This window comes from Dipodomys merriami, unplaced genomic scaffold (assembly GCF_024711535.1).
Source record: "Dipodomys merriami isolate MVZ:Mamm:240054 unplaced genomic scaffold, mDipMer1.0.p SCAF_4, whole genome shotgun sequence".
NCBI lineage: Eukaryota > Metazoa > Chordata > Mammalia > Rodentia > Heteromyidae > Dipodomys > Dipodomys merriami.
Genome location: NW_027205603.1, coordinates 89894968 through 89921916, shown reverse-complemented (window position 1 = coordinate 89921916; position 26949 = coordinate 89894968). Strand labels below are relative to the sequence as shown.

The window sequence follows — 26949 nt, the reverse complement described above, 5'->3', positions numbered from 1 at the left end:
GCTTTTCTGAGCAAAAGTCTTCATATGAAGCCCAGGCTACCTTTGCACGCCATATCCTCTTGCTGCAGCCTCTGGAGTGCTAGTATATATGCTTTTTGTTTTGTTGTTGTTTGCTGGTGCTGGGGCTTGAACTCAAGGCCTAAAGCTTCTTCTACAAGGCTACTTGAGGCCTGTTTTATTTTATTGGAGAAGACAGTCTAGCAGACTTTCCTGCCTAGGCTGGCTTTGAACTATGATCCTCAGAGCTCAGCCTCCTGAATAGCTAGGATGACTAGGATAAGCCACCAACATCTAGCTATGTAAAAATGACTCATATCGAGTAAAATTCTTCTTACATCTGTAGAAAATATTGTATTTGTTCAATAACTATTTTTTGAAGACTTTTCATGTTTTAGCATACTGCTAAGCCCTGTTTTGCAGGATATGGCGGTGAACATACTTAAAGATACAAGATATTGACCAAAGAATCACTTCAATATAAAATTGTAGTAATTGAAGCAAATTGCTTGGTAATATAAAAGCACATGATGATATAGGGGAAGATTACTCTAGCTATATTAAATAGAAACAATATGAAAGAGCTTGAGTGAAGGTAGGAGACAAATGGCAAGCAGGCTATTGATACTTCAAAAGCAAGAAAGGTTATTAGCTTGGATCATCATGGTGGTAAATGGGTCCTGGAGAGCACCTTAACTTCCAAGAACCAGGAAATTACTATGTAAAACTCTTGAGTATGGTTTTGAGTCCATCACAGAAACAGTCTCTGTTGGTCTTGCTCAAGATTCTTCAAGTACTCTCCTTGTTAGGTATTTCAGGCATAGCCTCAATGAATAATTGTTACCAGCACATACAAAGTCCCTTCACAGGGCACTATATATGCTATTTGTGCTTCTTGCTCACCTGTTATTACAAAGACCAGACATTATACCTACTAAGCACAACCTCGTTGAAATTACGTAAAAAGTATTTTTTCAAAATTTTAAAATAAACTCAAGGGTATTGGAGAACTATATAAAACATGACAGAACGCTTCATAGGCCATGTAATACAATAAAACAGGCAACAATGACATGCATGTGGTGCAATCATGAACTCAATTCTATGAAGACTCACAGGGGGATAAACCAGGAGCAGATGAACTGTATTAGGGAAAGAAGAAGTAACACTCTTCTCTCTTGGCAGATGACATGACCCTGTATTTAAAGAACCCTATAGTGTCAGGTGCTGGTGGCTCATGCCAGAAATCCTAGCTACTCAGGAAGCTGAGATTTGAGGATCGCAGTTCAAAGCCAGCCTGGGCAGGAAAGTCTGTGAGACTCTTATCTCCAATAAACCACCAAAAAACCAGAAATGGCACTGTGGCTCAAGCAGTAGAGTGCTCACCTTGAGCTGAAGAGTGCAGGGACAGCGCCCAAGTCCAAAGTTCAAGCCCCGTGACTGACCAAAAAAAAAAAAAAAAAAAAGAACCCTATAGATTCCTCCCCCACTTGACCTGATGTGAAACTTTGGCAAAATCTCAGCATATAAAATTAACCCACAAAAAATCAGCAGCTTTTCTATATAGGAATGCAACTCCATTTTTAATAGCCTCAAAAAAGGGAAGGCCCTCTTAAACAAAGATGGGAAGGCCATCTATTATGAAAACTTTAAAAACGTGAAAAGAAAGAAATTAACCATGTTCCTGGATTGGAAGGATTAACATCATGAAAATGGCAATACTGCCCAAAGCTATCTAAAAATTCAATGTAATATCCACCAAAACCCCAACAACATTTTTCAATGATATAGAGAAAGCAATCCAAAAATTCATATGGAATAATAAAAGATCCCAAATGGCAAAAACAATCCTTAGCAGCAAGAACAGTGCTGGAGGAATATCAATACCAAACCTGAAAGTCTATTACAAAGCTGTATTATATAATAAAAACAGCTTGGTACTGGCACAAGAAGAGCCCCGAGGACCAATGGAATAGAAGACCTGAAAATGAACCCTGAAAATGAACCCAGACACGTATATTTGATATGGGAGCCAAAAACACGCTATGGAAGAATGACACCCTTTTCAACAAACAGTGCTGGCAGACCTGGCTATACACATAGAAAAAAATAATCCTGCACCAGAACCAATTCCCAATGGATGAAAGACCTCAATGTCAGGTCAGATACCATGAAACTATTATAGGAAGGTATAGTAGAAACAATGGGGCTCCTGGGCATCGGTCAAAACTTCCTATGCCAAGATCTAGAATCACAACAAATCAAAAGAAAGCCTGGGTAAATAAGACTGCATCAAACTGAAGAGTTTCAGAACTGTCTAAAATCTTTATACAATTTAGACTTTCTCTATTAGATATGTGAGTTGTAAAAATTGCTGAAAATGTAAAATAGTGGGGAAAACTTAAAAAATAAAACCAAAGAAAATAAAAGTCTAAACAAGGGGATTTAAATGGCTGGGAACTGGTGGCTCATGCCTGTAATCCTGGCTACTCAGGAGTCTGAGATGTGAGGATCACAGTTCAAAGTCAGCCTGGGCGGGGAAAGTCGAGACTCTTATCCTCCAATTAACCACCAGAAAAATGGAAAGTGATGCTGTGGCTCAAACTGGTAGAGCACTAGCATTGAGCTGAAGAACTCAGGGACAGTGCCTAGACCTTGAGTTCAAGCCTCATGACTGACAAAAAATAAAATAAAAAGGGAACTTAAATGTAAAGGAAAATATTCTAGGGACACATATGGACAAATACATAGATGACAAGTTAATGAGAGAGCTGCCCAACTTTCACAATCATTAACTATATTTTGAAGCCATTAATTATGATAAGTTGCTCTCTGCCCATACCCCATCTGTTTAAAAAAAATTGTTTGGTTCTTTTGCTTATCACTAAGGGCATTATGCTTGCTAACCAGGCACTTTGCCCTCTGAGCTACATCTCCAGACTTTTTGGTTCTGGTTATTTTTGAGATAAAGATTTTGCTTTTTGCCTAGGCTGCCTAGGCTGTCTTTACTTTTATGTTTACCTCTAACTGGAATGACAGGTGTATACCACCATGCACAAATTTTCTGTTGAGGTATCATGAGGGTTGGCTTTTTTGTTTTTGTGGATTTTTCTTTTTAATATATTTTGCCTGGGTTGGCCTCAAACCACAACCTTCCTGATCTTCATCTTGTGTGCAGCTAGGGTTACAGGTATGAGTCACTGGTTCCCAGCCTCTTTCTTACATTTCCTAACAGGGTCTCACTTACATTTTAGGCTGGATGAGAACTTTCAATCCTCTTGCCTTTTTGTCCCAAGTATGGAGATTATAGGTGTGAACCACCACATACAACAATTTTTTTTCTATTTTTTAGGCTAAGGGTATCTCCTTAAATAAAAAAATTTACATTTACTTTCTATGTGGCACTGTTCTTCAAGATTCTTCTATAATTCATTCCCTATCAAAACTTTCCATTTTCTATGCTACACTTCTACCTTAGTTTAGGAATATAGCCATCCTGGCCTATGTACTCACACAAACCACAAATGTGACAAACAAGACTAATAGCATTGGTTTAGGTTTTCTTTTTCTACCATGCACATTAGTTTTGGACAAATCAGAAATCAGGACAATTAAGCTTTAATTTATTAAAGGTTCCTGGAATTTCAATATCAGAATATATAATACATCATATTTGTAAACTGAAGTTTTCATCCTCATTCTTTATGTGGCTAATCCATTCATCTGAATTTTCCATCAAAGGTACTGGGCAAATGAATAAAACAAACTTTATTGACATATCTGGACAGACTGCATCTAATTCTAAATCTATCAGAAATTGGGGATTCAACTAAAATCTACTTTCTTCTGTAATGTCCACTAAATCTTCAAGTAAGCATTTACTTCCCTTTTTCTAGCCATTAATACACTAAAGGGGACAAGATTTAGAAGTTTTGAACCTAACAAGGAACATAAATTATACATCTTGATTAAAACTTAAAAAACCAAGGAGATTTATCAAAGTGCCATCCATTAAGCAAAGGTGAAGCTTTCTGTTAGCTTTTGTAGCAAATATAGAAATTCTGTCTTCTTTGACAGTCATATCTCTGACCATCTTGATACCAACAAGTATCCTATTCCAAAGGTTGCTGAGTTGGGCTAAATTCTTTTTCTTCTCTAAAAATGACTTTTTTTTTTTTCCAGTCAAGGGGCTTGAACTCAGGGCCTGAGCTCTTTCACTCAAGGCTCTACTACTTTGAGGCACAACCCCACTTCTGGTTTTTTGGTGATTAACTGGAATAAAGAGTCTCATGGACTTTCCTGCCTGGACTAGCTTTGAACCATGATCCTCAGATTTCAGCCTCTGAGTAGCCAGGATTATACACATGAGAAACCAGCACCCAGCTACAATGGTGTTTTTGAAAAACAAGTGTTTTGCTAATGCACAAAACTACACAACTGAATAATGAAACAACTGTCCTGCAATGATGGAAAATGTACTAATTCCTTCCCCAGAAGCAAGATTTCTTATCTTTCTAATAGCATTTTCTATGGAACTGAGGATTTTTAGGATTTCATTAATCAGGATCTAATCTTTCAGATTTGTGATACTGGAGATTGGATATTTACAGCTTTAGGGTTTAGGGATTTTAATCTTTTAGAATTTCAGTAGTTGAGTTATGATGTTCTAGAATGTGCCAGGTACAGTACAATTAAACCAATAACCTAGTACTAATAATTATTTTGTTGCTCAAATGCTCCAGCTTTGGCCATTTGGAACTGCTTTGACACATAGCATTGGTTCATTTATTTACTTAGTGAATCTCATATTCCTTATCTTACATTTTTATTGAATTTTGAGTGCTTTATGAGAAAGTGCAGAGATCTTAAGAAAATTTTACACCACAATGGATGTGACTCTTCTGTCTGGCTGCTAGCTGCTGTATTTATTTTCTATTTCCACTGTAACAAATGACCAAAAACTTAGCAATTTAACCAAATTACATACCTTGTAGCTTTATAGGTCAAACATATTACTTAAGATGTCCAGGTTAAAATCAAGGTGTCAGCAAGGCCACATTCCTCTCTGGAGGAATCGCCCTCCTCTGCCTTTCCTGGTCAATCCCTTCTGTCTGTGGGCTTCTCTCTACCTTCAACACCAGCAGTAGTGGATTCTTCACAGAAGCAGCTATGTATTCTCTGACACTTGAACCTTCCTTGTTCACGTTGAAGGGTTCCTTGTGATTAAGAACCCATCAGATATTCTAGGACAATTTGCCTGATTGAAGTCCTTAAACACCTTTGCCAGGTCCTATTGGTGAAACTCTGTATGGAGAATGACTGGTTGGAGGTGATCTGGAAATGATCTTTCACACAGTGTGGTAAAGATGCTCATGCTCACTACTCCAGTCATTTTTGCTGACAACCAACAAAGCACCCAGAAATAACAGGTAAGTAAAATAAGACACAATTAATTGTTTGAGTACAATATACCACTCATCCTCTACCCTAAGCTGTTCAAGAATATTCTCTCACTTAAAGCTTACACTTACCCTATGAGACAGGTGCTGTTGCATTTCCCATGTTGTACATGGAGAAACAGATCGTGAGTGAAATATCAAACACAGCCGCTAAGTCGGGAGGTTAGACTTGTCTGATTTTACTCTATCATGTCTGACATACATGTGAGACTAAGCAGTCTACCCTAATTTCTAGAAGATGAGCTATATGTAAGCATTAGGCACACATATTTTAGAAAACTAACAAAATAGAATACCAAAAGTAAAATTACAACAGAGTTACTTGAAAATATGGAGGTAAAAACTCAAAAGTAACAATATATTTGTAATTATTAAGAAACCCTAGGATAGAATATTTACCAATTGTGTAGTAACTTATTAGTGTATGAAATATTTCTATACTAATGTAAGTATTCTACCAATATTCTAAATTGAATATGGTCCAAATAAAAATCTTGTTCCTCATTTTAATTAATTCCATCACAATTTACCCATAGATTAAAGCTAGAGTCCTCAACCTACCCTGCTCCATCTCTGGACTTTACTGTAACCATGTTTTTAGTAAAGAACCTTTAAATGTATTTACTGCCACACACTCACTGTAGTAAGTTCAGTCAAAAGTACTGAACTTAAGAGTACAAATACTGAGTCATAAATTATAGCTGTTTTAAGACTCCTGATTTACATTTTAAATTACCTTCCAAAAGATCCAACCATTTATGATAACAAAAAGAAAAACACAATCCATATAATGTCTGAATTACTTCAGTTTCTACAACTGTCAATCCAAAACAAAATGAGATTTGGATATATTTTAAATAATTCAAGCACTTATACTAATATGCTATCATAAATCATTCTTTCACAATAAACTTTAAGCTCTGTCTCGAGTCTGTATGTTCAATGTATCTTAGGACTCTAAACAATCTAAGTTAAATGAGTTGGCAACAACTCTCCATTTCACAACTTTAAATTTCAGATTCTTTATCTGTTGATATTTTTATCAACCACAGTTGTCCCAGGAGAGGGGGCATATTACCACTTAAGGTTAGGAGCAAGGTCTGTAACAACACGTGCTGTACAGAGACAGCGTGACACAGTCTTTCCTGTAATTGAGGAAAGTCCCTTCATCTCGGTGCTCTTTCCTTATCTGTATAATGGTAGAGTAACAGGATCTGTCTTTGTAAGAGACTATGAATAACGTGTGGCATTACACACTACCACAGCACTTACTGACCTACCACCATGGACATTGCACCTGGAATTGTATTAGATCACAATTTTACATGTGACAATGTTATTGTCACTATTTTACAGATGAGAAACAGCTAACAAAAGCTAAATAACCTGGTAAAACTCATACAGGAAAGGGGATGAGATTCAAATCCAAGCCGCTTAGATTTACAGCCATTATTTTCAAGTCATGCCATACATGCCATTATATATAATTTAGAATTTCTGATGCTTGAAATTAACAGTATATTTTTATATATGATATACTATAGTACTATATAAGTATATTTAAAACATTTTCTTTCATTAAAAAAAGACTATGTATGCACGACTTGTTAAGAAAATTCTTTTTATCAGTCAATCAAAGCATTTTAAGTACACATGAAATACAGAGGAAGAAAACATGAGAAATTTCTATGTAGACTTTAATTGTCATGACTTTAAAATTCTACGATGAAGATTTTAAAGTAGGGTTTGATAAAGAACACATCCTCTCTGTTTAGAAACTTTACTATATAACCCACATTTTGGTAACAAACCTCTTTCCTAATATGCTTAATCTGCAAAGCATCTGTCCCTGCTTTGAGTGGCTGATCATAAGTGCCACTGTTGTCTTTTCAATGCTATTAAGCAGATGGTAGTGCCAAGTCCAAATGATGTAGTACATCTCCCCGGTGGACTTTGTTTTCACATACTACCATTACTCTACAGGTCCTCAGTGATAAATCTCATGTACTCCCAAGAACGTTAAGGAAAGAACTGGCAGCGGCAATTTACTTATTACCAGTAGCCTGCCTTTGTCCACTTCTGAGTTTCCCAACACTGATGGAGATGAAGCACAATTCCAGGTGGGAGGATAAGAGATGTGGCATTCTCTACATTGATAGGAACTTTTCTTCTACTATATGCCTCAAGCTCAGCCAAGCAGAAGAACATGGGCAGGGACTCAAGAGTCTGTGTTTACAGCCTGAGTGGTCTCAGCTGAGATTTTGGTTCCACTCATCCTCTCTGAGTGTCAGTTTCCTCATTTGTAAAAAGAAGGACTGACAGCTAGACTGAGGTTCATGGGAAATAAATGAAATAATACACATGGATCACAGTAACTAATACGGTCAATGATACTAGTAAGGGCTCTAGGAATACTTGATTCATCAACATTTATTGACAAGCCATGAAAAGGATTTTTTCTTTTACCAGTTTAATTCCTTAGAATTAAGGAATTCCTGATAAAGATACAAAGTTTCTTAGATTCTTTTCAATACAATCAAGTTATCTAGTATAGCAAGGTAACTTAGGAAACCCAATGAGGTTCCCAGATGCATTAGTCCAACTTAAGAAGCACTGCTCTACAGCTGAGACATTACTAGAATGTAGTGTTGCCAACCTCCATCATTTCTTGACACCTAAAGGATCTCTGACTCTGTATGCACACCCACTCTATTAGAAACCTAATAGTATGCTCTACACGGACTTTAACTGAATTGAGTTAAAGCAATACTATTTATGAAATCATTAAAAAAAATATCTGAATAGCCAGGCACCAGTGGCTCATGCCTGTAATCCTAGCTACTCAGGAGGCTGAGATCTGGTATCACGGTTCAAAGCCAGCTGGGGCAGTAGTCTGTGAGACTCTTATCTCCAATAAACGACTAGAAAACTGGAAGTGGTGTTGTGGCTCAAGTAGGAGAGCATTCGCCTTGAGCTGAAGAGCACCTAAGCCCAGAGTTCAAGTCCCACGACTGACCAAAAAAAAAAAAAAAATCTGGACACATGTCATCTAACTCATATTGTTAAATAACAGGGACACACAGGCTATTTTTTCAAAAACTAGTACAATGGAAAAAATATACTTGAAATCAACTGTGTTACTAAGTGTAAAACATGAGAAATCTAAGTTTAACTTTTCTCTGGGTGTGTTCCTCAAGAATAAGAGAAAAATGATATATTCATCTTTTAATGTTAACATTAAGATCAGAGGGAATATATAATTCTTCATGTGACTAATACAGTATAATAATATGGCCAACATTATCACAAATAGCAAACATATACACATAAACACTCTGGCCTTGAGCTGTTCAATCTGAGTAGTCAGTTACAGACTTTTTCCCCCTTGGCCTGTACTTTCTCCCGAGCCTATCTGCACATTTCTTTATAAAATCCAGGTGTAACAAAGAATTTTGCTGAGTCAGTTTAGCAACAATCTTCAGACTTTTGATCTATGATTAGACTCTTGATCTGAGATCGCCAGCAGGTAGTGCCTGACCACTTGTCTGCTTTCAACAATAATTTTATCAATGTTACAGTTTGCATCTTAGTCATCTTCCTCCTCTCCCCATCTTTCTCCCCCTCCTCCTTTCTCAGTTTTGCTTTCTTCCCTTCTTCCCTCCCTCCCTCCCTCCTCTCCCTCCCTCCTTCCTTCCTCTGATGTCCCAAGAGATGGGGCCAAGTGGCCATGCAAAAAAAAACCCTGAGATCATGAACTAAAGTAAGTTTCACTTTGGGTGCTAATCTCAGGTATTTTGACACAGAACACTGACTAACATATTCAGTTTAACCAAGATACTCTGTTTCCAAAGTTTCCTCTTAGTAATCTGTAAACACAGATTCACATTCTGCTCCCCTCACCTATGCTGTATTCACAAATCTGTCTGTCCCAGTGCAAGAGCCTACCAGCATGGAACACATCTACTACATGTTTTGAATTCTGAATAATGTCTTCCTTGCTGATCTTTGGTAAGAATCATTGATTTTTTTAAAAAAAATAATGCCTAGCTTCCTCTCTGTATCACTGAGCTTTCTCTTCCTTTTATAGGGTTTTGAGAATATAGGTGTTTTTAGTATAAACAAATTTGGGTTGGTATCTTTGTTTTTTGTTTTTGGGTTTTTTTTTTGCCAATGTCTACCAGTACTGTATGACAAATATTATTTTTTTTATAAATTGGTATTCAAACCTGTAACACTAGCTTCAAAAGACTGAGAACTGGAGGACTGTGGCTTGAAGCCAGCCTAGGCTGAAAACGCTGAGACCATCTCCAATTAACAGAAAAATGCTATACTGGAAATAGATTCAATTGGTAGAGTGCTGGCTATACCCAAGAAAGGCCCTGAGTTTAAGTTCTGGTTAAAGCACCCACCAAAAAAAAGTTTACTGACAGTTTAGGGTTTATAACACTCAATTTGTGCTAAGAGGTTCCTTCAGTAGCTGTGCAACAGGAAGCCAATGAAAATAAATGAGCAGATTTGGAGAAAGTACATCTGATGGACAGGGGATGCTGAGCATGTATGAGGCCCCAAGTTGAATCCCTAGCACTGGAAAACAGCAACAATAACAATAATAAAAGTACATTGAACAAAAATAAAGATTTAATATAGCAAGTTTAAACTTTAGACCCAATCACGACACACTGCTTTTGAAAGTCCTAAATAGCTTATACCATTATTTCCCAGTAGACAATTTCACTGATGTTTAAATGGTTATATTTTAAGCAGCAGATCATCCTTTCCAAAGTCACAAATTCTGAATTACATACCAGCTCTATGAAGAAGAGAGCCCATTGTGCTACAGATCTGAAAGAAATTACTGTGAACTAGAGAACAGTCATATGGGGACATGAACTAACACTGGAAAAACACAGCAAGAATATCCTCAGCTTCTGACAGCTTTCATTATTCTACCTATTTGGACAAAGAGCCTAATGTTTTCTATCTCACAAAACAAGTAATGATCTTAAATAATTTAACTAGATAATGATTTGTAAGTGAGGAAAAAACTTGGGCTCAAGTAGTTTTCAACTATGTATTCTCAGGAAACTTGTGGAACGGCTAGCTCTTTAGCTTCTTCCATGGAAAAAACGACCTTGCAGGGTTATGGAGAAACTGAAGATAAAGAACACAGGCTGCTGGGTGCTAGATTTAGTGGATTCTCAACACTAATAGCTATTTTTAATTCCTTTTTCAGGAATTTAAACTAGTTTCCTTCAAATTACAGGAGTTTGGGAGAAGGAAATGAAAAATATACTTGAAAGTATTATGTAAACCAGAATTATATATTTCTATAGAATTAAACTCCAGAGGCTAAATGTTTGTACTATACATCTATGTACATATTCTCAGGAGACTAGCACTTTCTTTTTAGTTTATGATCACTACAGGAGGTAAGTAGTTCTTTGGAGAATTTAAAATTGTTCAAAAATACACACTAAAAGTTGTGATTGATCAAAGTATAGATAAGATACAGAATACAAACTAATTAATTCCATTTAGTTTGGAATAAAATAGATACATTTATAATAGTCTTCCAGGAGTCAAAACTGTGGTATCTCAAGTCATGTCAGGGTAGGGCCTCAGGGCTAAGGCTGTTTATCATATGCTCTTCTTTACTCATTAAAGGGGTTCAGAAGCTGTTTAATCAATAAATATTGGTAACAAGGCATATTAAGAGTAACTTCAATATTACAGAGAACAGTTTCTATTCTTCTTCACAGTACTTGTGTTGACAACTTCTTGCTCATTATATGTGGGTGATTTGATAAAACTGCTTTGTTTTATTTGACAATATCAGGTTATGGAGGTCATTATAAAAATCAATATAGGAATGAATCTGTGTACTATATTAAATGTTTCTTTACTCTGTAGGAACTGTCATTTCTAATTCTAATACAAGGTATTTCAAAGCTGGAACAAAAATTTTCTGATTTATAAACTTTCTAAGAGAAATTATTTTCTGTTAACAAATAAACTGACTTGGAAATTTAAAAGGCATTGCTGAAAGAACCCCTTGCACAGAATAGAAAATACCCAATGAGCAGCCATACCATCCTGCCATCTTGTTCTAATGTATTTTCATGTGGACTGCCACTGATAACATTCCTACACCCCAGCACGCAGCAGACACTGATACTGACTGTGCATTTTGGGAAAGGCTCTTTCAAGGCACTCCTGCTCTTCTGATCTCACTACACAATGTTTAGTAAGGGTCCTTCCACACTGTCTAGTACATCATTTTTGTAGCAATCCTTGTATGAACTGAGAAGTACCTCAGAACTGTGGACCAAAGTTATAAAAAGGGTGTATTCTGTGTCTCCAAGGTGCTGGCTGCTTTATATGAGTCATTTCCCTTAGTCATCTAGCAGAGAAGAGAGCAGAAAATCATGGGAGAACAAGATGCTTTCCTGTCTCTGTCAATCTTACATCAATCTTCCAAAGTAAAAGCCAAGTCATATGCTTCATTAACTCTGGCTTCGAAAGGTAGTAGTTAGTAAACTGTAGTGAGTAAACTGTAGTGAGTAAATAGCCAGGGTCTCAACAGAGGTCTGTCATACTTTGAACCACTATTGCAAAGGATTCCAAATGCTGGAAATATGCCTGCTTTAGAAAAGGTATTTTTATTTTGTATCAGAAAGTAAAGTATTTTTGAATCGGAAACTAAACTGTTCTTATGTTTAATATGTGTACTGTAAGATTGCTCTTTATTTCAAAGTTCAAAGCATTAAAGCAGACACTGCAAAAATATGAAAATGAGTTGGTAAACTCCAACCCCCACTTCTGTATCTGGTGAGTTGTCTGGCTACTTCAGAGTAAATGTATCCTTCATCTGGGCACAGAGACAGACTCAGCCAGGATCACTTACCAACCCTGCCCAAGAGAAAGAAAATGAAAGCCACCTCTGTAATTTAAATTCTTTCTTCTTGCCATGACTTTTAATAAAGGAGGAAAAAAATCAGGCACAGAAGTATGGCTCAAATGGTAGAGTACCAGCTGTAAATAAAAATACCGGGCAAGGGATCCTGAGTTCAAGCATCAATACTAGTACATGTGCCAATGGCTCCTACAATATAGAGTGCAGTGTCAACCTCTGGTCACTGATCCTACCTATAGCAGAATGCCAAACACCATTTCCAAAACAACCTTGTTCTCTAAAAAGAGATCAAGAACTCCTGTGCTAATACTCAACTACTACTGCAATGTAAAATATTCTTTCAAATTGTAAACTGACAATACCAACATATAAAACTAATTTACAGGAACAGAAATGCCTGAAATCCACACATTCTAGACAACAGACATCAAGTGTTACATTGTATTACAGGTTATTATCTGCTGTCTGGACACTCAAGACCGTCTGAGAGCAGTGTCAGGCAATATGCTGAAAGAATCACATGCAAAATTGGGCAAAGTTTTTAATTTCACTAGTCTCAGCCTTCATCTTCAATATGCAGTCTAAGTGAAATTTTATGTTTAATTTTAAAATCCTAAGGCTCATAAGACAAAACTTCAGTTTTGGATTGAAGTATAATAAAGTTTGGAAAACATCTTAAAAGTATTTCTTTAATTACAGTATGTGTTGGTCAAACTTTTCTTCATTTTAACAAGATCCATGACAAGAAAACTTAAGAAAGGAAAAATTTATTTTGTTTCAGTTTCAGAGGGTTCACTCCATGCCTGCTTCGCCCCAAATGCCTGGGTATAGCATCTTGCTTTTAGAAGTGATTGGTTGAAGAACTTCTTCACCTCATGGCGAACAGGAAACAGAGACAGGAAGAACCCAAAGGCAAGACTGCAGGACTCATTCCCAGTAAGGTATTTCTTCTAGCCAAGCCTCCTCTTTAAGTTTTTATCACATATCAAAATAGTGCCACCAGCTAGGGACTAACCTTTCAAAAGCTGAGCATTTGGAGGAACATTTATCATCCCTTTCATAACTTTGTACATGGGAAATACAAATATAAATTTGTTTTAGCAACTGAAATAAAAACTATGGAAAAAGAGTGGTAAAAGACAGCAGAACCCAGAACAAAAAAAATATATCTTGGAGCCAATATGACTTTGTACCACTTTTTAACCTAGGAAGAATTTTAACTTTTTGTCAGCACCAGAGATCATGACTGTGTTTGGAAACAGGGACTATAAAGAGATGATTTAAGTTGAAATGAGGACCCTCAGAGTGGATTTTAATTCATTCTGACTGTTCATATTCAAAACAAAAAAAGAGTAGACACAAAAAGACACTGTGTGTGTGTGTGTGTGTGTGCGCGCGTGCGCGCGCGCGCGCGCGCGCGCATGCGCACATGCACGTGTAGAAGAAATAGCCTGTCCTGTAAGAATATTGGGTCTGCAAGCCAAAGAGAGAAGACCTCAAGGGAAATACAACTTGTCTATATTTTGTTTTGGGGCCTCTTTACTCCAGAATATCTCCTTTCCCACACCCTCCACCCACTCACACAAAATCTTTTGTGTAAGTCACCTATATTATAGTATTTTGTTGCAGCAACTTAGGAAACTAATACAATGGACAAATCCATTTCTTCACCCAACTCTAGAACAGAACTTCTTAATTTCAATTCACCGCATAGCAGCACTGTCAGATCTGGGAGGGTTGCACAGAAAAGAATGTGTTCTTATAGTCAGACAACACTAGATTCAAAGTTCAGTTTCACTCCTTTGTTCTTCCGTTTGTGATCTTAACTAAGTTACTTTGTTTTTCTTTAAAAGGTGTTTATTTTATGTGCCATGAGTACCTAACACGCAGTGGCTTCCTCACTGCCCGTGTATGTAGTCCTCATATAATTCCCTGTACTCCTCCAGGTAAGACAGATTGTAGCTCTGAAAAGATCATGTCAGAGAAGGTGGATCGACTGATCATGAAACTTGCTTCCTTCAGGGAATCTTTTCTGACGTTTAGAGAGCTTCTCATTTACAATGTACTGGCTTTTTAATTGGTCTTTACCCCTGCGTGCACCATCTGCCAATCTAGCCTGGACTCTGTCAGACAATTTCTCTAAATTCAAGTCTAAGCACATGACTTGCACATGACTCTTCAATGGTCTCAGCTTCTGGAGTAGGAGCACAAGGCCTCCTCCCAGCCCATTTCTCTCTCCTTACTCCTCAGTGTCACATATATTAACCCTACAAACTTACAAGTGCTTCTCATATAAAAGTTTTGGTCTCATGCCTCTGTGTCTGTCTTGTGAAATTCCCTTCTCTATATATCCTTTGTGGACTGTTAACTGTCCTCTACTTTTTAAGGGATATGGCACTAAATTTCCAAACCAGAAATTAGCACTGTCTTATAATGGAAACACTGAATATACAGACTATTCATAATGATTACCATATTACATTGCATTTAATAAATAAACGTTTGTATTTATTTTCTTCAACAAGTGAGTTTTCAAAGGATAGGCATAATTTCTGAACAGTTGTTGCATTCAATCATTAAGCACAACGTTTATCACAAAACCAACATTCAGTAAATACTGAGTGAGTGAATGGTGAAAGGTATGAGTGCTTATAATTAATCATTTTCACATATTATCACAGCTTCAGGTGAAAAGACCATGGTTTACTAAAGTCTGCATTCACATTTAACATTACTCATTTACTTCCCTGAGCTATGTAGTTCATTATACATATTAATTCTTGTTATTGTCATTTGAATTAGATGAGATATCTATATAATGAGTTAAAGTCCATATGTGATTTAGAATAGGCTCTAAACAAATAAGGGCTCCTTCTCATTCTCCATCAGTTCACTGGGACATGGCTCCTCTGGAGAGATAATTTAACAGATGAAGTACCTTGAATTTGGTTCTTCATGTCAAATATATAAAAAACAACAACAAAAAACAAGACCAAACATCAGGAGATTATGTGGATTATAATCCTGTAGTACACATGTACTTCAATAAAAAGTGGTATTTCAGTTTTCTCATCTGTTAACAATAGTTAGTGATATTACTGCACAGGAATGGACAGGTACCTGTCAACACTAACTGGAATGACATTCAAGAAGCACCAGGATAGTATCTGGAACACAGCAGGTATTCAGATCCTCACAATAACATGCAACTACAAGTTGAAAGCCCTATACATGGAACCTGGAATAGAAATGGAGATAGGACTACTAGAAGGGTTAGTCCAGAGTCTAGAAAGGAGCTAGGGAATGTGCAGTTGGCACTCAGACCACCCGAGTTAGGACTCATCAACAGGTCATCACAAATACACGCTGGAATCTCTTTCATTCAAATTTCTCTCCTACAGTACAGACTCTATTGTATAGGCAATGTTTGGGTTGACAGCTTGCCTGAGTTAGGTGTAGGTCCTACAAAACTTAGGAAACAGTGTCAGAAATATAACACACTCAGAAAATGCAGTGAGGATGGAAGACTTTGCTGGGGAATTCAGACTGTATGCAAAAACATTTCTAGGGTATGGTGGTAGCAGTCTGTAATTCCTGCACCCAGGAGCCTGAAGCAGAAGGGATTCAAGTTTGAGGGCAGCTTGTGCTGTAGTATGAAACTATATCTTTAAAATTTTTAAAGAAGAAAATTACCAGAAATATTTGTGGATAATTATGTTTTTAAACAAATTCAGAGAAGGGTCTAGTTTTTTCGTAAAGAACAAATCTTTGAGTTAGAAGATTATAATTCAGAATTTATCTACCCTTTTACTGTGTGATTTTTTGGAAATTATTTAATTTTGTATACCCTTTCTTCATCTATTCAATGGAAACAGCTCCACACTCCAGAAAGTTGCTGAGATAGCTAAATGATTAGCTATGTGAAAACTCTTAAGACTTCATTCCTGATATGCATCATTGGGTTCAACAAATATTAGAAATGTTTACATCCCCACACATCAAAGCATACAAACAGGATGCACAAGACTTCCACTGATAAAAAACAATTTGTCAGCCAATGACATATAGGGAAAAATTTGTCATGAGCAAAAATGCAATTACTTAATACCATTATCTACCCTAGCATCAGATTTAAAAAATAAGAGAAGCTGTACGTTCAAAGCTTGAATTGCACTGTGTTAATTAATGCCTCATTAAAATAACCATAGCCTATATTTTATACTTTATAATCACTGTAAAACCAATATTTTGATTTATGCATATCTATCTTTGTCATTCAAAGCATAAACAAAAGCTTTCTAGGAATGTAGGAAAATATTCTGATCAGAATAAACACTGACTCATCTATCAATGACCATCAAAAGATATTATCAGGAAAGAAAACTAGAGAGCTCTTTTTTTGGGGGGGAAAGGGCCTCTGACAACATATATTCCTAGGTAACCTCTTTTCAAAATGACTAGCCTCACTGCTTACTCACAAGGAGGAATCTGAAGTTGTTAGAAACGGGCATCACTACTAAGAAATAGAAATGTCCTATAAATAGGAAACTCAGTTTTTGGCATTTTCTCCTCTAAGAATTGATAAAGCAAGCATTCTCACATTTCCCAGTTCCCATATGACAGAGGACCGAATAGTTAAATCTTCTGAGATCAAATTTTTGGAATAAGCTTGAACACTTTAATGATACAATAAATCTGGATGGGGTAGTATCTACTAGCTGGCAGACTCTAGCTGTGCTCCTCTAAACAGAAGAAAGCACTGACTGGTGTCACACCTCCCAGAGCACATCCATGCACGGTTGGGGTTGGGCACAGAATGCAAGAGTCCATGTGGGTGTGGCAGTGAAGAACCACTCACCTTTGGACTGGGGTGCTGTAGCTGTTATCATAGGAATCATAACTCTGGTCATCATAAGCAGTGCCATATCCATCGTCATAGTCCTACAACATAACAGAAGCATGACATTCAGAGAACTTTCAGGGAAGAAAGCATTGTTCTTCTGTAGTGTATTTCACTGAAACAAAAAACATTATATGTCCAAGTAGAGTGGAAAGAAAGTACAGAGTGGCTTCAGCTCAAATGGTAGTATAGAAACCTCCAAGCCAGACACCTAGTTACTCAGGAGGCACAGATCTGAGGATTGCCCAGACAGGAAAGTCTGTGAGAATGTTATCTCTGATTAACCACCAAAAAGCTGGAAGTGGAGCTGTTTTTCAAGTGGTAGAGCTCTAGCCTTGAACTGAAGAACTCAGGGACAGCACCCAGGACTGACTGACAATAAACAACAAACTAAAACCACCACAACAACAACAAAAAAGAACCTCCAAACGTTCCCTCTACCAAAGCAAAAAGATACTGAAACAAATTGTCAGGTTCACCATTTCAGGATCCTGGAAATTAACAAGAGCTTGGACCCTTTATTTTAAAAAACAAAATGAAAAGCAAGGTGAAATACCATTAAAAACCGTGAGCAGCTTTATGATATTTTGTCTTATCCATTCACATTTCCTCCACCCAACTCACAAAGCCTTAAAAGTCACAGAGCCCAGACACTGGCTATGTGGAGAAGTCAGAACAGAACCAAAGCTCTTTTGAAGCCTTGTTCTCAGAGAACTATCTTTATCTGTGCTTATCCAACTTAAAGCTCAACTTGTACAAAAACCCGACTCCAATCAGGAGTAGTAAAGCAGAGGAGACAACGGGGGTAACACATTAATAAATATAGACCATACAGAATTAGGTTAGAATAGAAACTAAATAACAAAAACAAACATCTTGGAAAAATCTGACTTCTAGAATTGGTAAATAACATTATGCCCGATTAAAAAAAAAAGATAAACAGACACAGAAAATTATAGTCATTCTACAATATAGCAGTTGATAAAATCTTTCTCTGAGGAAGCTGAGAAATTAAACTTATTATAAAAAGAATTTAAATCAGCTCTCCTAAATATAGCCAAGGAACTAAAGATGCCATTTATAAACAACTAAACGAAAGTGTGAGTCCAATGTCTCACCGAGTAGAAAATGCTACTACAAAAGTGAACCAAAACAAATTCTTAATTTGCAAAGATATGTTCAGCAGCAGATATGACTAGACAGGAATAATCAGTTAGCTTAAAGACAGATGAATTGACCTTATTTGGTTTAATAATGGAAATGGATAATGGAAACCAAGCTGAACATCAGAGACCTGTGGGACACCATCAAAAGAGTGAACACAGGCAGAGTGAGATACCCACAAGAGAGATAAAAGGTGCAGAAAAAATATTTAGAGAATACTGGCATAATTTGATGAAAAATATCACATTTTCAAAAAGCTCAATAAGTTCTCAACAGTTACAAAAAGAAAAACCTGAAAACTACAGCTAAATATGTCATTGTTAAACTACTGAATAAAAAACAAAGAATCTTAACAGTAGCAAGAGAGAAGCAACTCAATATATACCTGATGTCCTTAATATCTGTTTTTTAGAAGTTAAGGATGACAGAAGACAGTAGGAAGGCATGTCCTGAGTACAAAGACCGTCAACTAAGAACTTTGTATTCAGACTGTGAATAGAGTTCAGTGGTAAAGCTGAAGGGATAAGAAGCCCTGAGTTCAAAATCCTACACCCAACAAAACTATTCTTCAAAATATGCTTTACAAGAAAAATCAAAGAGAGTCCTCTGGGAGAAATGACATGTCACTAGACAGTAACTTGAATCCACACAAGAAAATAAAGACTGGTAGTAGACATAAATATATGAGTAAATATAAAATACAATATAAATATATTTTTGGTATGAGTCTTTTTTTCTATTTGATTCAAAAGAATACTGCATGAAGACATTAATTATACTACACTGATACTCTTATTATTATATAGGTATGGCAGTACCAAAGCAAAAGTCAGGAAGAAATGGAGGTATTAAGTATTGCAAAGACTTGTTGAAATGATTTATAATTCCAAAGACATGCATGGAAAAGAACTGGAAAACAAATAATGCAGAAAAACAAGTGAATTCAAGTGGTTTAGAAAATACGCAAACAGGCTAGGAAGATGGCTCAGTGGTAGGGCGCTTGCCTTGCATGCCTCTGAGGCCCTGGGTTCAATTCCTCAGCACCACATAAGCAAAAAGAAAAAAGCCGGATGTGGCACTGTGGCTCAAATGGTAGAGCATTATCCTTGAGCTGAAGAGCTGAGGGACAGCGCCTAGGCCCAGAGTTCAGGCCCCACGACCGGACCAAAAAAAAAAAAAAAAGAGAAAACACACAAACACGCGCGTACACACACACACACACACGCGCATACACACACACACACACACACACACACACACACACACACACACACACACACACACACACACACACACACACACACACACACAACTGACAAAGGAGAACAGTGAGCTACAAAGGTCATAAAACTTAAGGAAAACTTTAAAGAAAAAAAACAGCAAAGTACATATCCCCAAATTAGGTAAAAGTAAATGGATTAAAAATATTAATTAAAAAAAGTAAAAACTAGGAAACTAAAACCAAAACCATCTAAGCAGATGCTGTCTACAACAGATACATTTTTAATTCAAAGATTAAAAAAATAGTTTGAAAATAAAAGAATGTAAGGTGTGACCAAAGCAGATTTAGATTAGCTATTATATTAATATGATACAAACTAGAGCTCAAGATAAAAATTGTTAATAAAAATACAAAGTATCTGCTGTCAGATATTTTATTTTGTGCCAGTACTCACACCTGAACTCAGAGTCTAGATGCAGTCCCTCAATTTTTTGCTCAAGACTGATGCTTTACCACTTGAGCCAGAGCTCTATTCCAGGCTTTAGGTAGTTAACTGGAGATAAGCATCTCATGGACTTTACTGCTTGGTTGGCTTCAAATCAAAATTCTTAGATTTCAGCCTTTGAGTAGCTAGGATTACAGGTATGAGCCACTGCTATCAGGCAAAAAAAAAAAAAATTGAAGTGACCTAAAAGTAAATCTATTATTTATGAAGGCAAAATAACAGTCATGTGTATATACATAATAATATATATATATAACAAAAATGTCAAAATGAAGTAAATTAAATAAACAGCAATACAATTCTATCATACCTAACATCTATATAACACTTCACCCAATAAAAGCATTCATTCAATTGTTCTTGAGACATTCTGTGAACAGACCACACATTCTACCATTCATAAAATTTACTACAAAGCTAGCTGTAGTAATAAAAATCATGTAGGGGCTGGGAAAGTGGCTCAGTGGTAGAGTGCTTGCCTCACATGAGGCCCTTGGTTCGATTCCTAAGCACCACATAAGCAGAAAAAGCCAGAAGTGGTGCTGTGGCTCAAATGGTAGAGCACTAGCCACGAGCTGAAGAGATCAGGGACAGTACCCAGGTCCAGAGTTCAGGCCCCAAAACCAACTAAAAAAAAAAAAAAGAAGAAGAAAAATCATGTAGTACTAGCGATATACAGACTATAAGAATAAAATTGAAAGTTCAGAAATAAGCCCTTACATTTTAAAGTAAATTCATGTCTAACAAAGATAACAAACCAATTCACAGGGGGAATGAAAGGTTTTTTAACTGTGCATCAGTTGTAAAGGAATGAAGAATTAAATTTGAATACAAAAATAAATTCACGATATATTGTATATCAAGGATTATATATCAAGGTATATGAGTAAAAAGCATACAGTTGTGATAAATCTTAATGATCTTAGTTACTAATTTCTTAGATAAGCTTAGCAAATGCACAAAGAACCAAAGGAAACATAAAATGACACTCATAAAATCTAAATACTTGTATCCTTCAAACACTAGTAAGAAAGTGAAGATAAATCTACAACATGGGAGAAGGTATTTGCAAGTGATACATCTGCTTCTGGTCTAAAATATATAAAGAACTATGACAACTAAACCACAGAAAGACAACCTAGAGAGCAAAAGCCATCCTCCTAACTTAATCTGGGGACACACTTCAGACTACCATAATAAGCACATTTATCACTTTTCTATGGTTGTGGAATTAAAAATATGTGAAAAATAATTCTGATATTTACTTAATACTTAAATGAGTTTGGAAATCCTGGAATTTCATCAGTGTTGTCAACGTAAATCAATTCAATGACTATAGACTACACATGGGATCTGCTAAACCAGTCTTAATTTACAATTTAATTTAATCCAGTTGTAATTTACAATCAGGAATTTTAGACATGCTCACCCCTTTACCAAGACAGTTACCTTTAAATGCAAATACTTCTCTTGACAGGATGAGAAACTGTATGTATGAATGTGTACATGAAGTCCAGCACTATGCAAGACATGTGGAACTTTAGCAAAGATGGTTCTACTATTAATCATTCTACTGCAACATTATGTCTGCATTATACCTCTTGCCTAGAACTCCAATACTATCACAGATGAAGATTAAAAGGGTATGGGACAAAGGAATGGTTTTGAAGTGATTATTCTTTTCAATGTTTAAAAATATTTTTCACAACATAATTAAATGTATTTTGGGGAAACATAACATAGGTATAGGTAATATTTGATATAGGTGATACATATGTATCAGATAGAGATACATATGTAAAACAATGGAAATATAAACTGCCTTGATTCCATCATACATTCTCTTTTAAAGAACATCTATTAAAATATCACACTTGTATTTCATTTTGGTAAATATAAAAACCAAAATAGAAAGTTATACCGTAATATTTCCAATTTTGAAAAAGGTTAACAGTAATGCAAAAGGGTAGTATTATGTTCACAGGACATACTATTATCTATACGTAATTTATAGACGATTACCAATATTTTATAATGCTTTGTTACAAAAGAACTGAATATTTACAGAAGAGTTATATATTTCTTACTATGGAAAAGTATATATATAAATTATAATAAAATATTTGTTAAACTGGAAAGGGAAAAAAACAAGCCAAGCTACAGTTTTCTTCACCAAGACAATTACTGAGTTATAACCTTCCAATGGCCACCAATGTAAGGAAGAGAAAGTCATCCAAAAACAAATAAATATTATGAGACCATGTTGCTTATTAGGGAAACAGCAAAATACAGACATAGATGGGCTGAAAAGAGATTAAAGACAACTACAGAAAAAAATGTAATTCAATTTATTAAGACAAGCCCTGAGGTAAAACAAACCAGTTTAGGTGGGAAAAAGAAAGGGCAAGGATATTTTCCAGAAATATCAATGCTGAAACTTGGTTTCAAAGTACAGGAAGAGAAAGTTGCTGGAAAACAAAATTACAAATTAAAATTAGATCCCCAAACGGTGGTGCATGCATACATGCTGTAAGCACTAGGGAGGCAGGAAAATATTTGAAGCCTATTTTTGAATATTTGAAGGGACTACACTACGAGACCCCATTCCAAAAAATATTTTTGAGTTAAAATTAAGAAGAATAAAAGCAGGTATAAAGTGAGGGAGGTAAAGAAACATAAGAACTCTTTCTTCCCTGGAAGAAAATAGCTTGTTGAATCTAGTAACAATACAAATAGAACAGAACTATAAAACTGAAAAATCCATAAACCACATCATGCAGGACCAAATTAAACAATGCAAATTTTGTATTGAGTGACATTACTACTTAGCTTTTAGAAATTCCCCTGTGTTTACAGCATGAGGGTCTGGAAGAGGAGGGTGCACTGGGGTCATTTCATGTGCATCTAACTTGGTAACCAATAGAGATCATATGTTTTAAAATAATTTGCTTGTAACTTGGAAACAACACAGCTTCTTCAAATGAAGAATTATTTTTTGTGCTTAAGGAATTAAGATTGTAGTGGACATGGGGCAGAAAAAAAAGATTATAAATGCTTTTTTAAAAACTAAATAAATGTATTAAATTTTAACTAAAACATTAAATATTATACTATTTTAATACTATAGTTTGCAGCTTTCTTTACTCAATTATTCTAAGTAATTAGCAATTTATTTAAGTTTTCAAATTGTTTTGGTCACTGAATTATAAATATCAGCATTTTTATGTTCAGGATTTAAGATTAAATTTGTCTAAGCTCAAAATATAACATACCCTATGTTTTCAACTATATGTGGAAGCTAGACCTAAGCAAGGTACATGCCTGTATACAGATTTTTACACAGACACACACACAGACACACACACATGCATACATATGCACACACATGGACAGAGACTATGAGTCTAAAGGAATACTTTAAAAAAGGCGAAAGAGAAAAAGGAGAGACTGAGGGTAAAAAATAATAGAGATATATTGAGATAATAATGCAACTATATAGGAAACCAGCATAAAACTGAAACAAAAGCTGTTGATTAATAGGGTTTAGAAGGAGGGAAAAGAGGAACAGCACATGTTCCCTTGTGTGTATGGGCACTAGTGAGACAGAATTGATCTAATGGAGGTAAAAAAAACAGTAACAAATATGGTCAAAATAGACTGTAGAACAAGGAAACCTACTAAAATTGCATTAGGAATAGGAGGGTTGAAGAATAGAAGGGGAGACTGAATGGAATACATAGCACATATGTGGAATGTTACAACAACCAATTCAGCAGTGATATTCAATAGACATTATACGGGAAATAAACTATACAACTTGGGGGAATGGGAAAGGAAAAACTGGTAGAGTAAGGAGGGAGGGGGCGATACTGTTCAAAAGGGAAAGTACGCATTACCTGTCTTATGTAACTGTAACCCCTCTGTACATCACCTTTACCATAAAATTAAAAACAAAACAAAAACATACCCCTTATAGGCCAACTTAAAAAAAATTAAAGTTAGAATTCCCACGAGTCATTCTAAGACATTTTTATGGATAGATTTAGTTATGGATGTGAGTTATTAGTACTTTCTTAAACTATCCATTCCTTTTCTTCTGGTTCCTACAAGATAAAGAACAAATTCTTAGACCTCTGAGTCTTGCCCTTACTGTCTGCTTTACCTAGTACCTGTACTGCTGCTCTGCAGACCATGATGCAAGGTCCTGCTTGGAGCAACGCGCTGTGGCATGCAGTAGCTCCTCTGATGTCATTTGTTTTGATCAGCCAATCTGAACACTCAAGGCTACATTATCATTTCCCTAGTTTGCTCTGTCATGGTAGCTGGGATACACACAGTACCTGTAATGCTCCTTTCTCTCTCACTACAAGATCCTTAAGAGGACTAGGCTGTAGTCTCTTGTCTGCCAGCCACACAGGAGACATGAGGTAATGTTTGCTGAATGCATAGAAAAAGAACTAATTAACAACTACATGGTAGGAAATGTAATAAATGCTTCTTTGAGATAAATGCAAGTTACAGTAATACTATAAAAAGAAACAAAATAAAATTCATAATAAAGAAGATTTTGCATTTTGATAGCATGTCACTTATATTATTTTCTTTGAAACATTAAATATCAATCTTGTATTCCCTGCCTTGAATAACTTAACTTCAGACCTCTGGATTTTTTTTGCAATTCACAACATTACTAAAAACAGCAAGTGTACACTAGAAATGGATTTGTATTGTCCATTCCTGCCTCGTTTAGACTTGATACTTCATCAAGCTACACATTCAAGTTTCTAGCTTAGAAATGTAATGAAGCGGGCTGGGAAGGTGGCTCAGTGGTAGAGCGCTTGCCTTGCATACATGAGGCCCTGGGTTTGATTCCTCAGCACCACATAAGCAGAAAAATAAAAAGCCGGAAGTGACGCTATGGCTCAAGTGGTAGAGCGCTAGCCTGGAGCTGAAGAGCTGAGGGACAGCGCCCAGGCCCAGAGTTCAGGCCCATGACCAAACCCAAAAATAATAATAAATAAATAAATAGAATAAAATAAAGAAATGTAATGAAGCAACGGTGAGGACTTGGGCCAAGGATGGCTACCAGGCGGATATACTGCCATCCATTCATTCTTAACCTATAAAATACAAACTGATGTACAAGAAAAAAATCTGAGCTTGAAAAGGTATCTTCCAGGGTAAAGGAAATAGAATGAGTATAACTGGTAAAGCCACATTAAACAAGAAAAATTCAAGACTGACCTACTTAAAACCATTGCTTCAGTTTTGAGGCCTTGTAAAAGGAGACAGATATGTTACATAACACTTGACTTTAATAAAAGTGATAAACATCTATCTATATAAGGTACCTTATAATTAAAAATAAAAATCACATATTCAATTTCTAAGAGGCGTTTTGTTGTCTGCAAACTGTTGCATTAAATGACTTATTTGACAATCTAATCATATGGTCAGGTTCCTTATTTCATGGTTATAAGAAATAAATTATGTCAGTCCCAGACTAATATCACTTTTTCCTATAAGCCTTAAGAGTGCAATGAGTTCGAATGACAGCTCTGACTTACTAGCTTGAATGACTCTGGAGAGATCACTAACCTCTTGATTCCCTATTGGTAACATGCAAAACAGGAATCATGAAACAACTTCCATGGTCATGCAATGAATAATCAAAAAACGTGTACAGTTAGTTGTTCAACATAAGTGTCTTTGTTTTTATTTATAGACCTATTTTGTTTAACATTCTCAAGTGATTACTCAGAAAAAATCTAGTTATCCAGCTGTCTTTTATAGGATATAATAAATTCTTAAAATTTTGTCTATAGGGGGATAGGGGAGTTGGGAGGGAGATGGGAAGGGATGGTAAGGGGAAACAAAGGAGGAGGCAACAATGCTTGATAAGAAATGTATTCATTACCTTGCTCATGTAATTGTAACCTCTCTGTATGGTATTTTCACAATTAAAAAAAAAAACATCTGTCTATAGCCCGGCACTGGTGGCTCACTCCTGTAATCCTAGCTACTCAGGAGGCTGAGATCTGAGGATTGTGGTTCAAAGCCAGCACAGGAAAGAAAACCGTGAGATTCTTATCTCCAATTAAACACCAGAAACTCAGAACTGGCATTGTGGCTCAAGTGGCAGAGTGCTAGCTTTGAGTTGAAGAGCTGAGGTACAGCGCCCAGGCCCAGAGTCCAAGCCCCATGACTGACCAAAAAAACTCGTCTAGAATTTAACGTATTTATAGTATTTCTGCAAATGTAAGACTTAATCTCCGAGGCTTTACATAAAGAACCGATGAACCAAGATTTGGTGCCATTATCTCCATCTTTAGTCTATGTTTATGTTAACTATTCTTAGAATGTCATCTCTCTCAGTTCACACCTAGCTGTAGTATAATTATATTTGCTTGGATCCTCTAATGTATTGAAAATACACTAAAGAAAAAGAAAATACTGATCAACATAAAACTACAAATCCTATGAATGATGTCAAGATAAATAGAATAGAACAAAAATGGGGAAAAGGGAAAAGCAACTTATTTTCACTGATTCCTTATTAATATGGCATCATGCAAAAATTCTTTGTCTGAGGTTAGAGTATGTGAAGCTTATGGGTCTCATCTGTGTGTGTGTGTGTGTGTGTGTGTGTGTGTGTGTGTGTGTGTGTGTGTGTGTGTGTGTGTGTGTGTGTGTGTGTGTGTGTGTGTGTGTGTGTGTGTGTGTGTGTGTGTGTGTGTGTGTGTGTTGTCAGTCATGGGGCTTGAACTCTGGGCCTCAACCACTTGAGCT

At 36.2% G+C, this 26949-nt stretch overlaps 1 protein-coding gene across 3 annotated transcripts in view; it reads right to left on the bottom strand.

Annotated features, from left to right (window-relative positions):
- Khdrbs3 (KH RNA binding domain containing, signal transduction associated 3) overlaps positions 1-26949 on the bottom strand; it is a 145211-nt gene that overhangs the window by 26860 nt on the left and 91402 nt on the right. For all 3 annotated transcript variants that reach the window (XR_011365715.1, XM_069991454.1, XM_069991455.1), the window contains exon 7: positions 17228-17310. Coding sequence is in view for 2 of the 3 variants with exons in the window: in XM_069991454.1 (XP_069847555.1) it covers positions 17228-17310 (83 nt within the window). In the remaining variant the exon portion in view is untranslated. The remainder of the gene's footprint in view (positions 1-17227; positions 17311-26949) is intronic.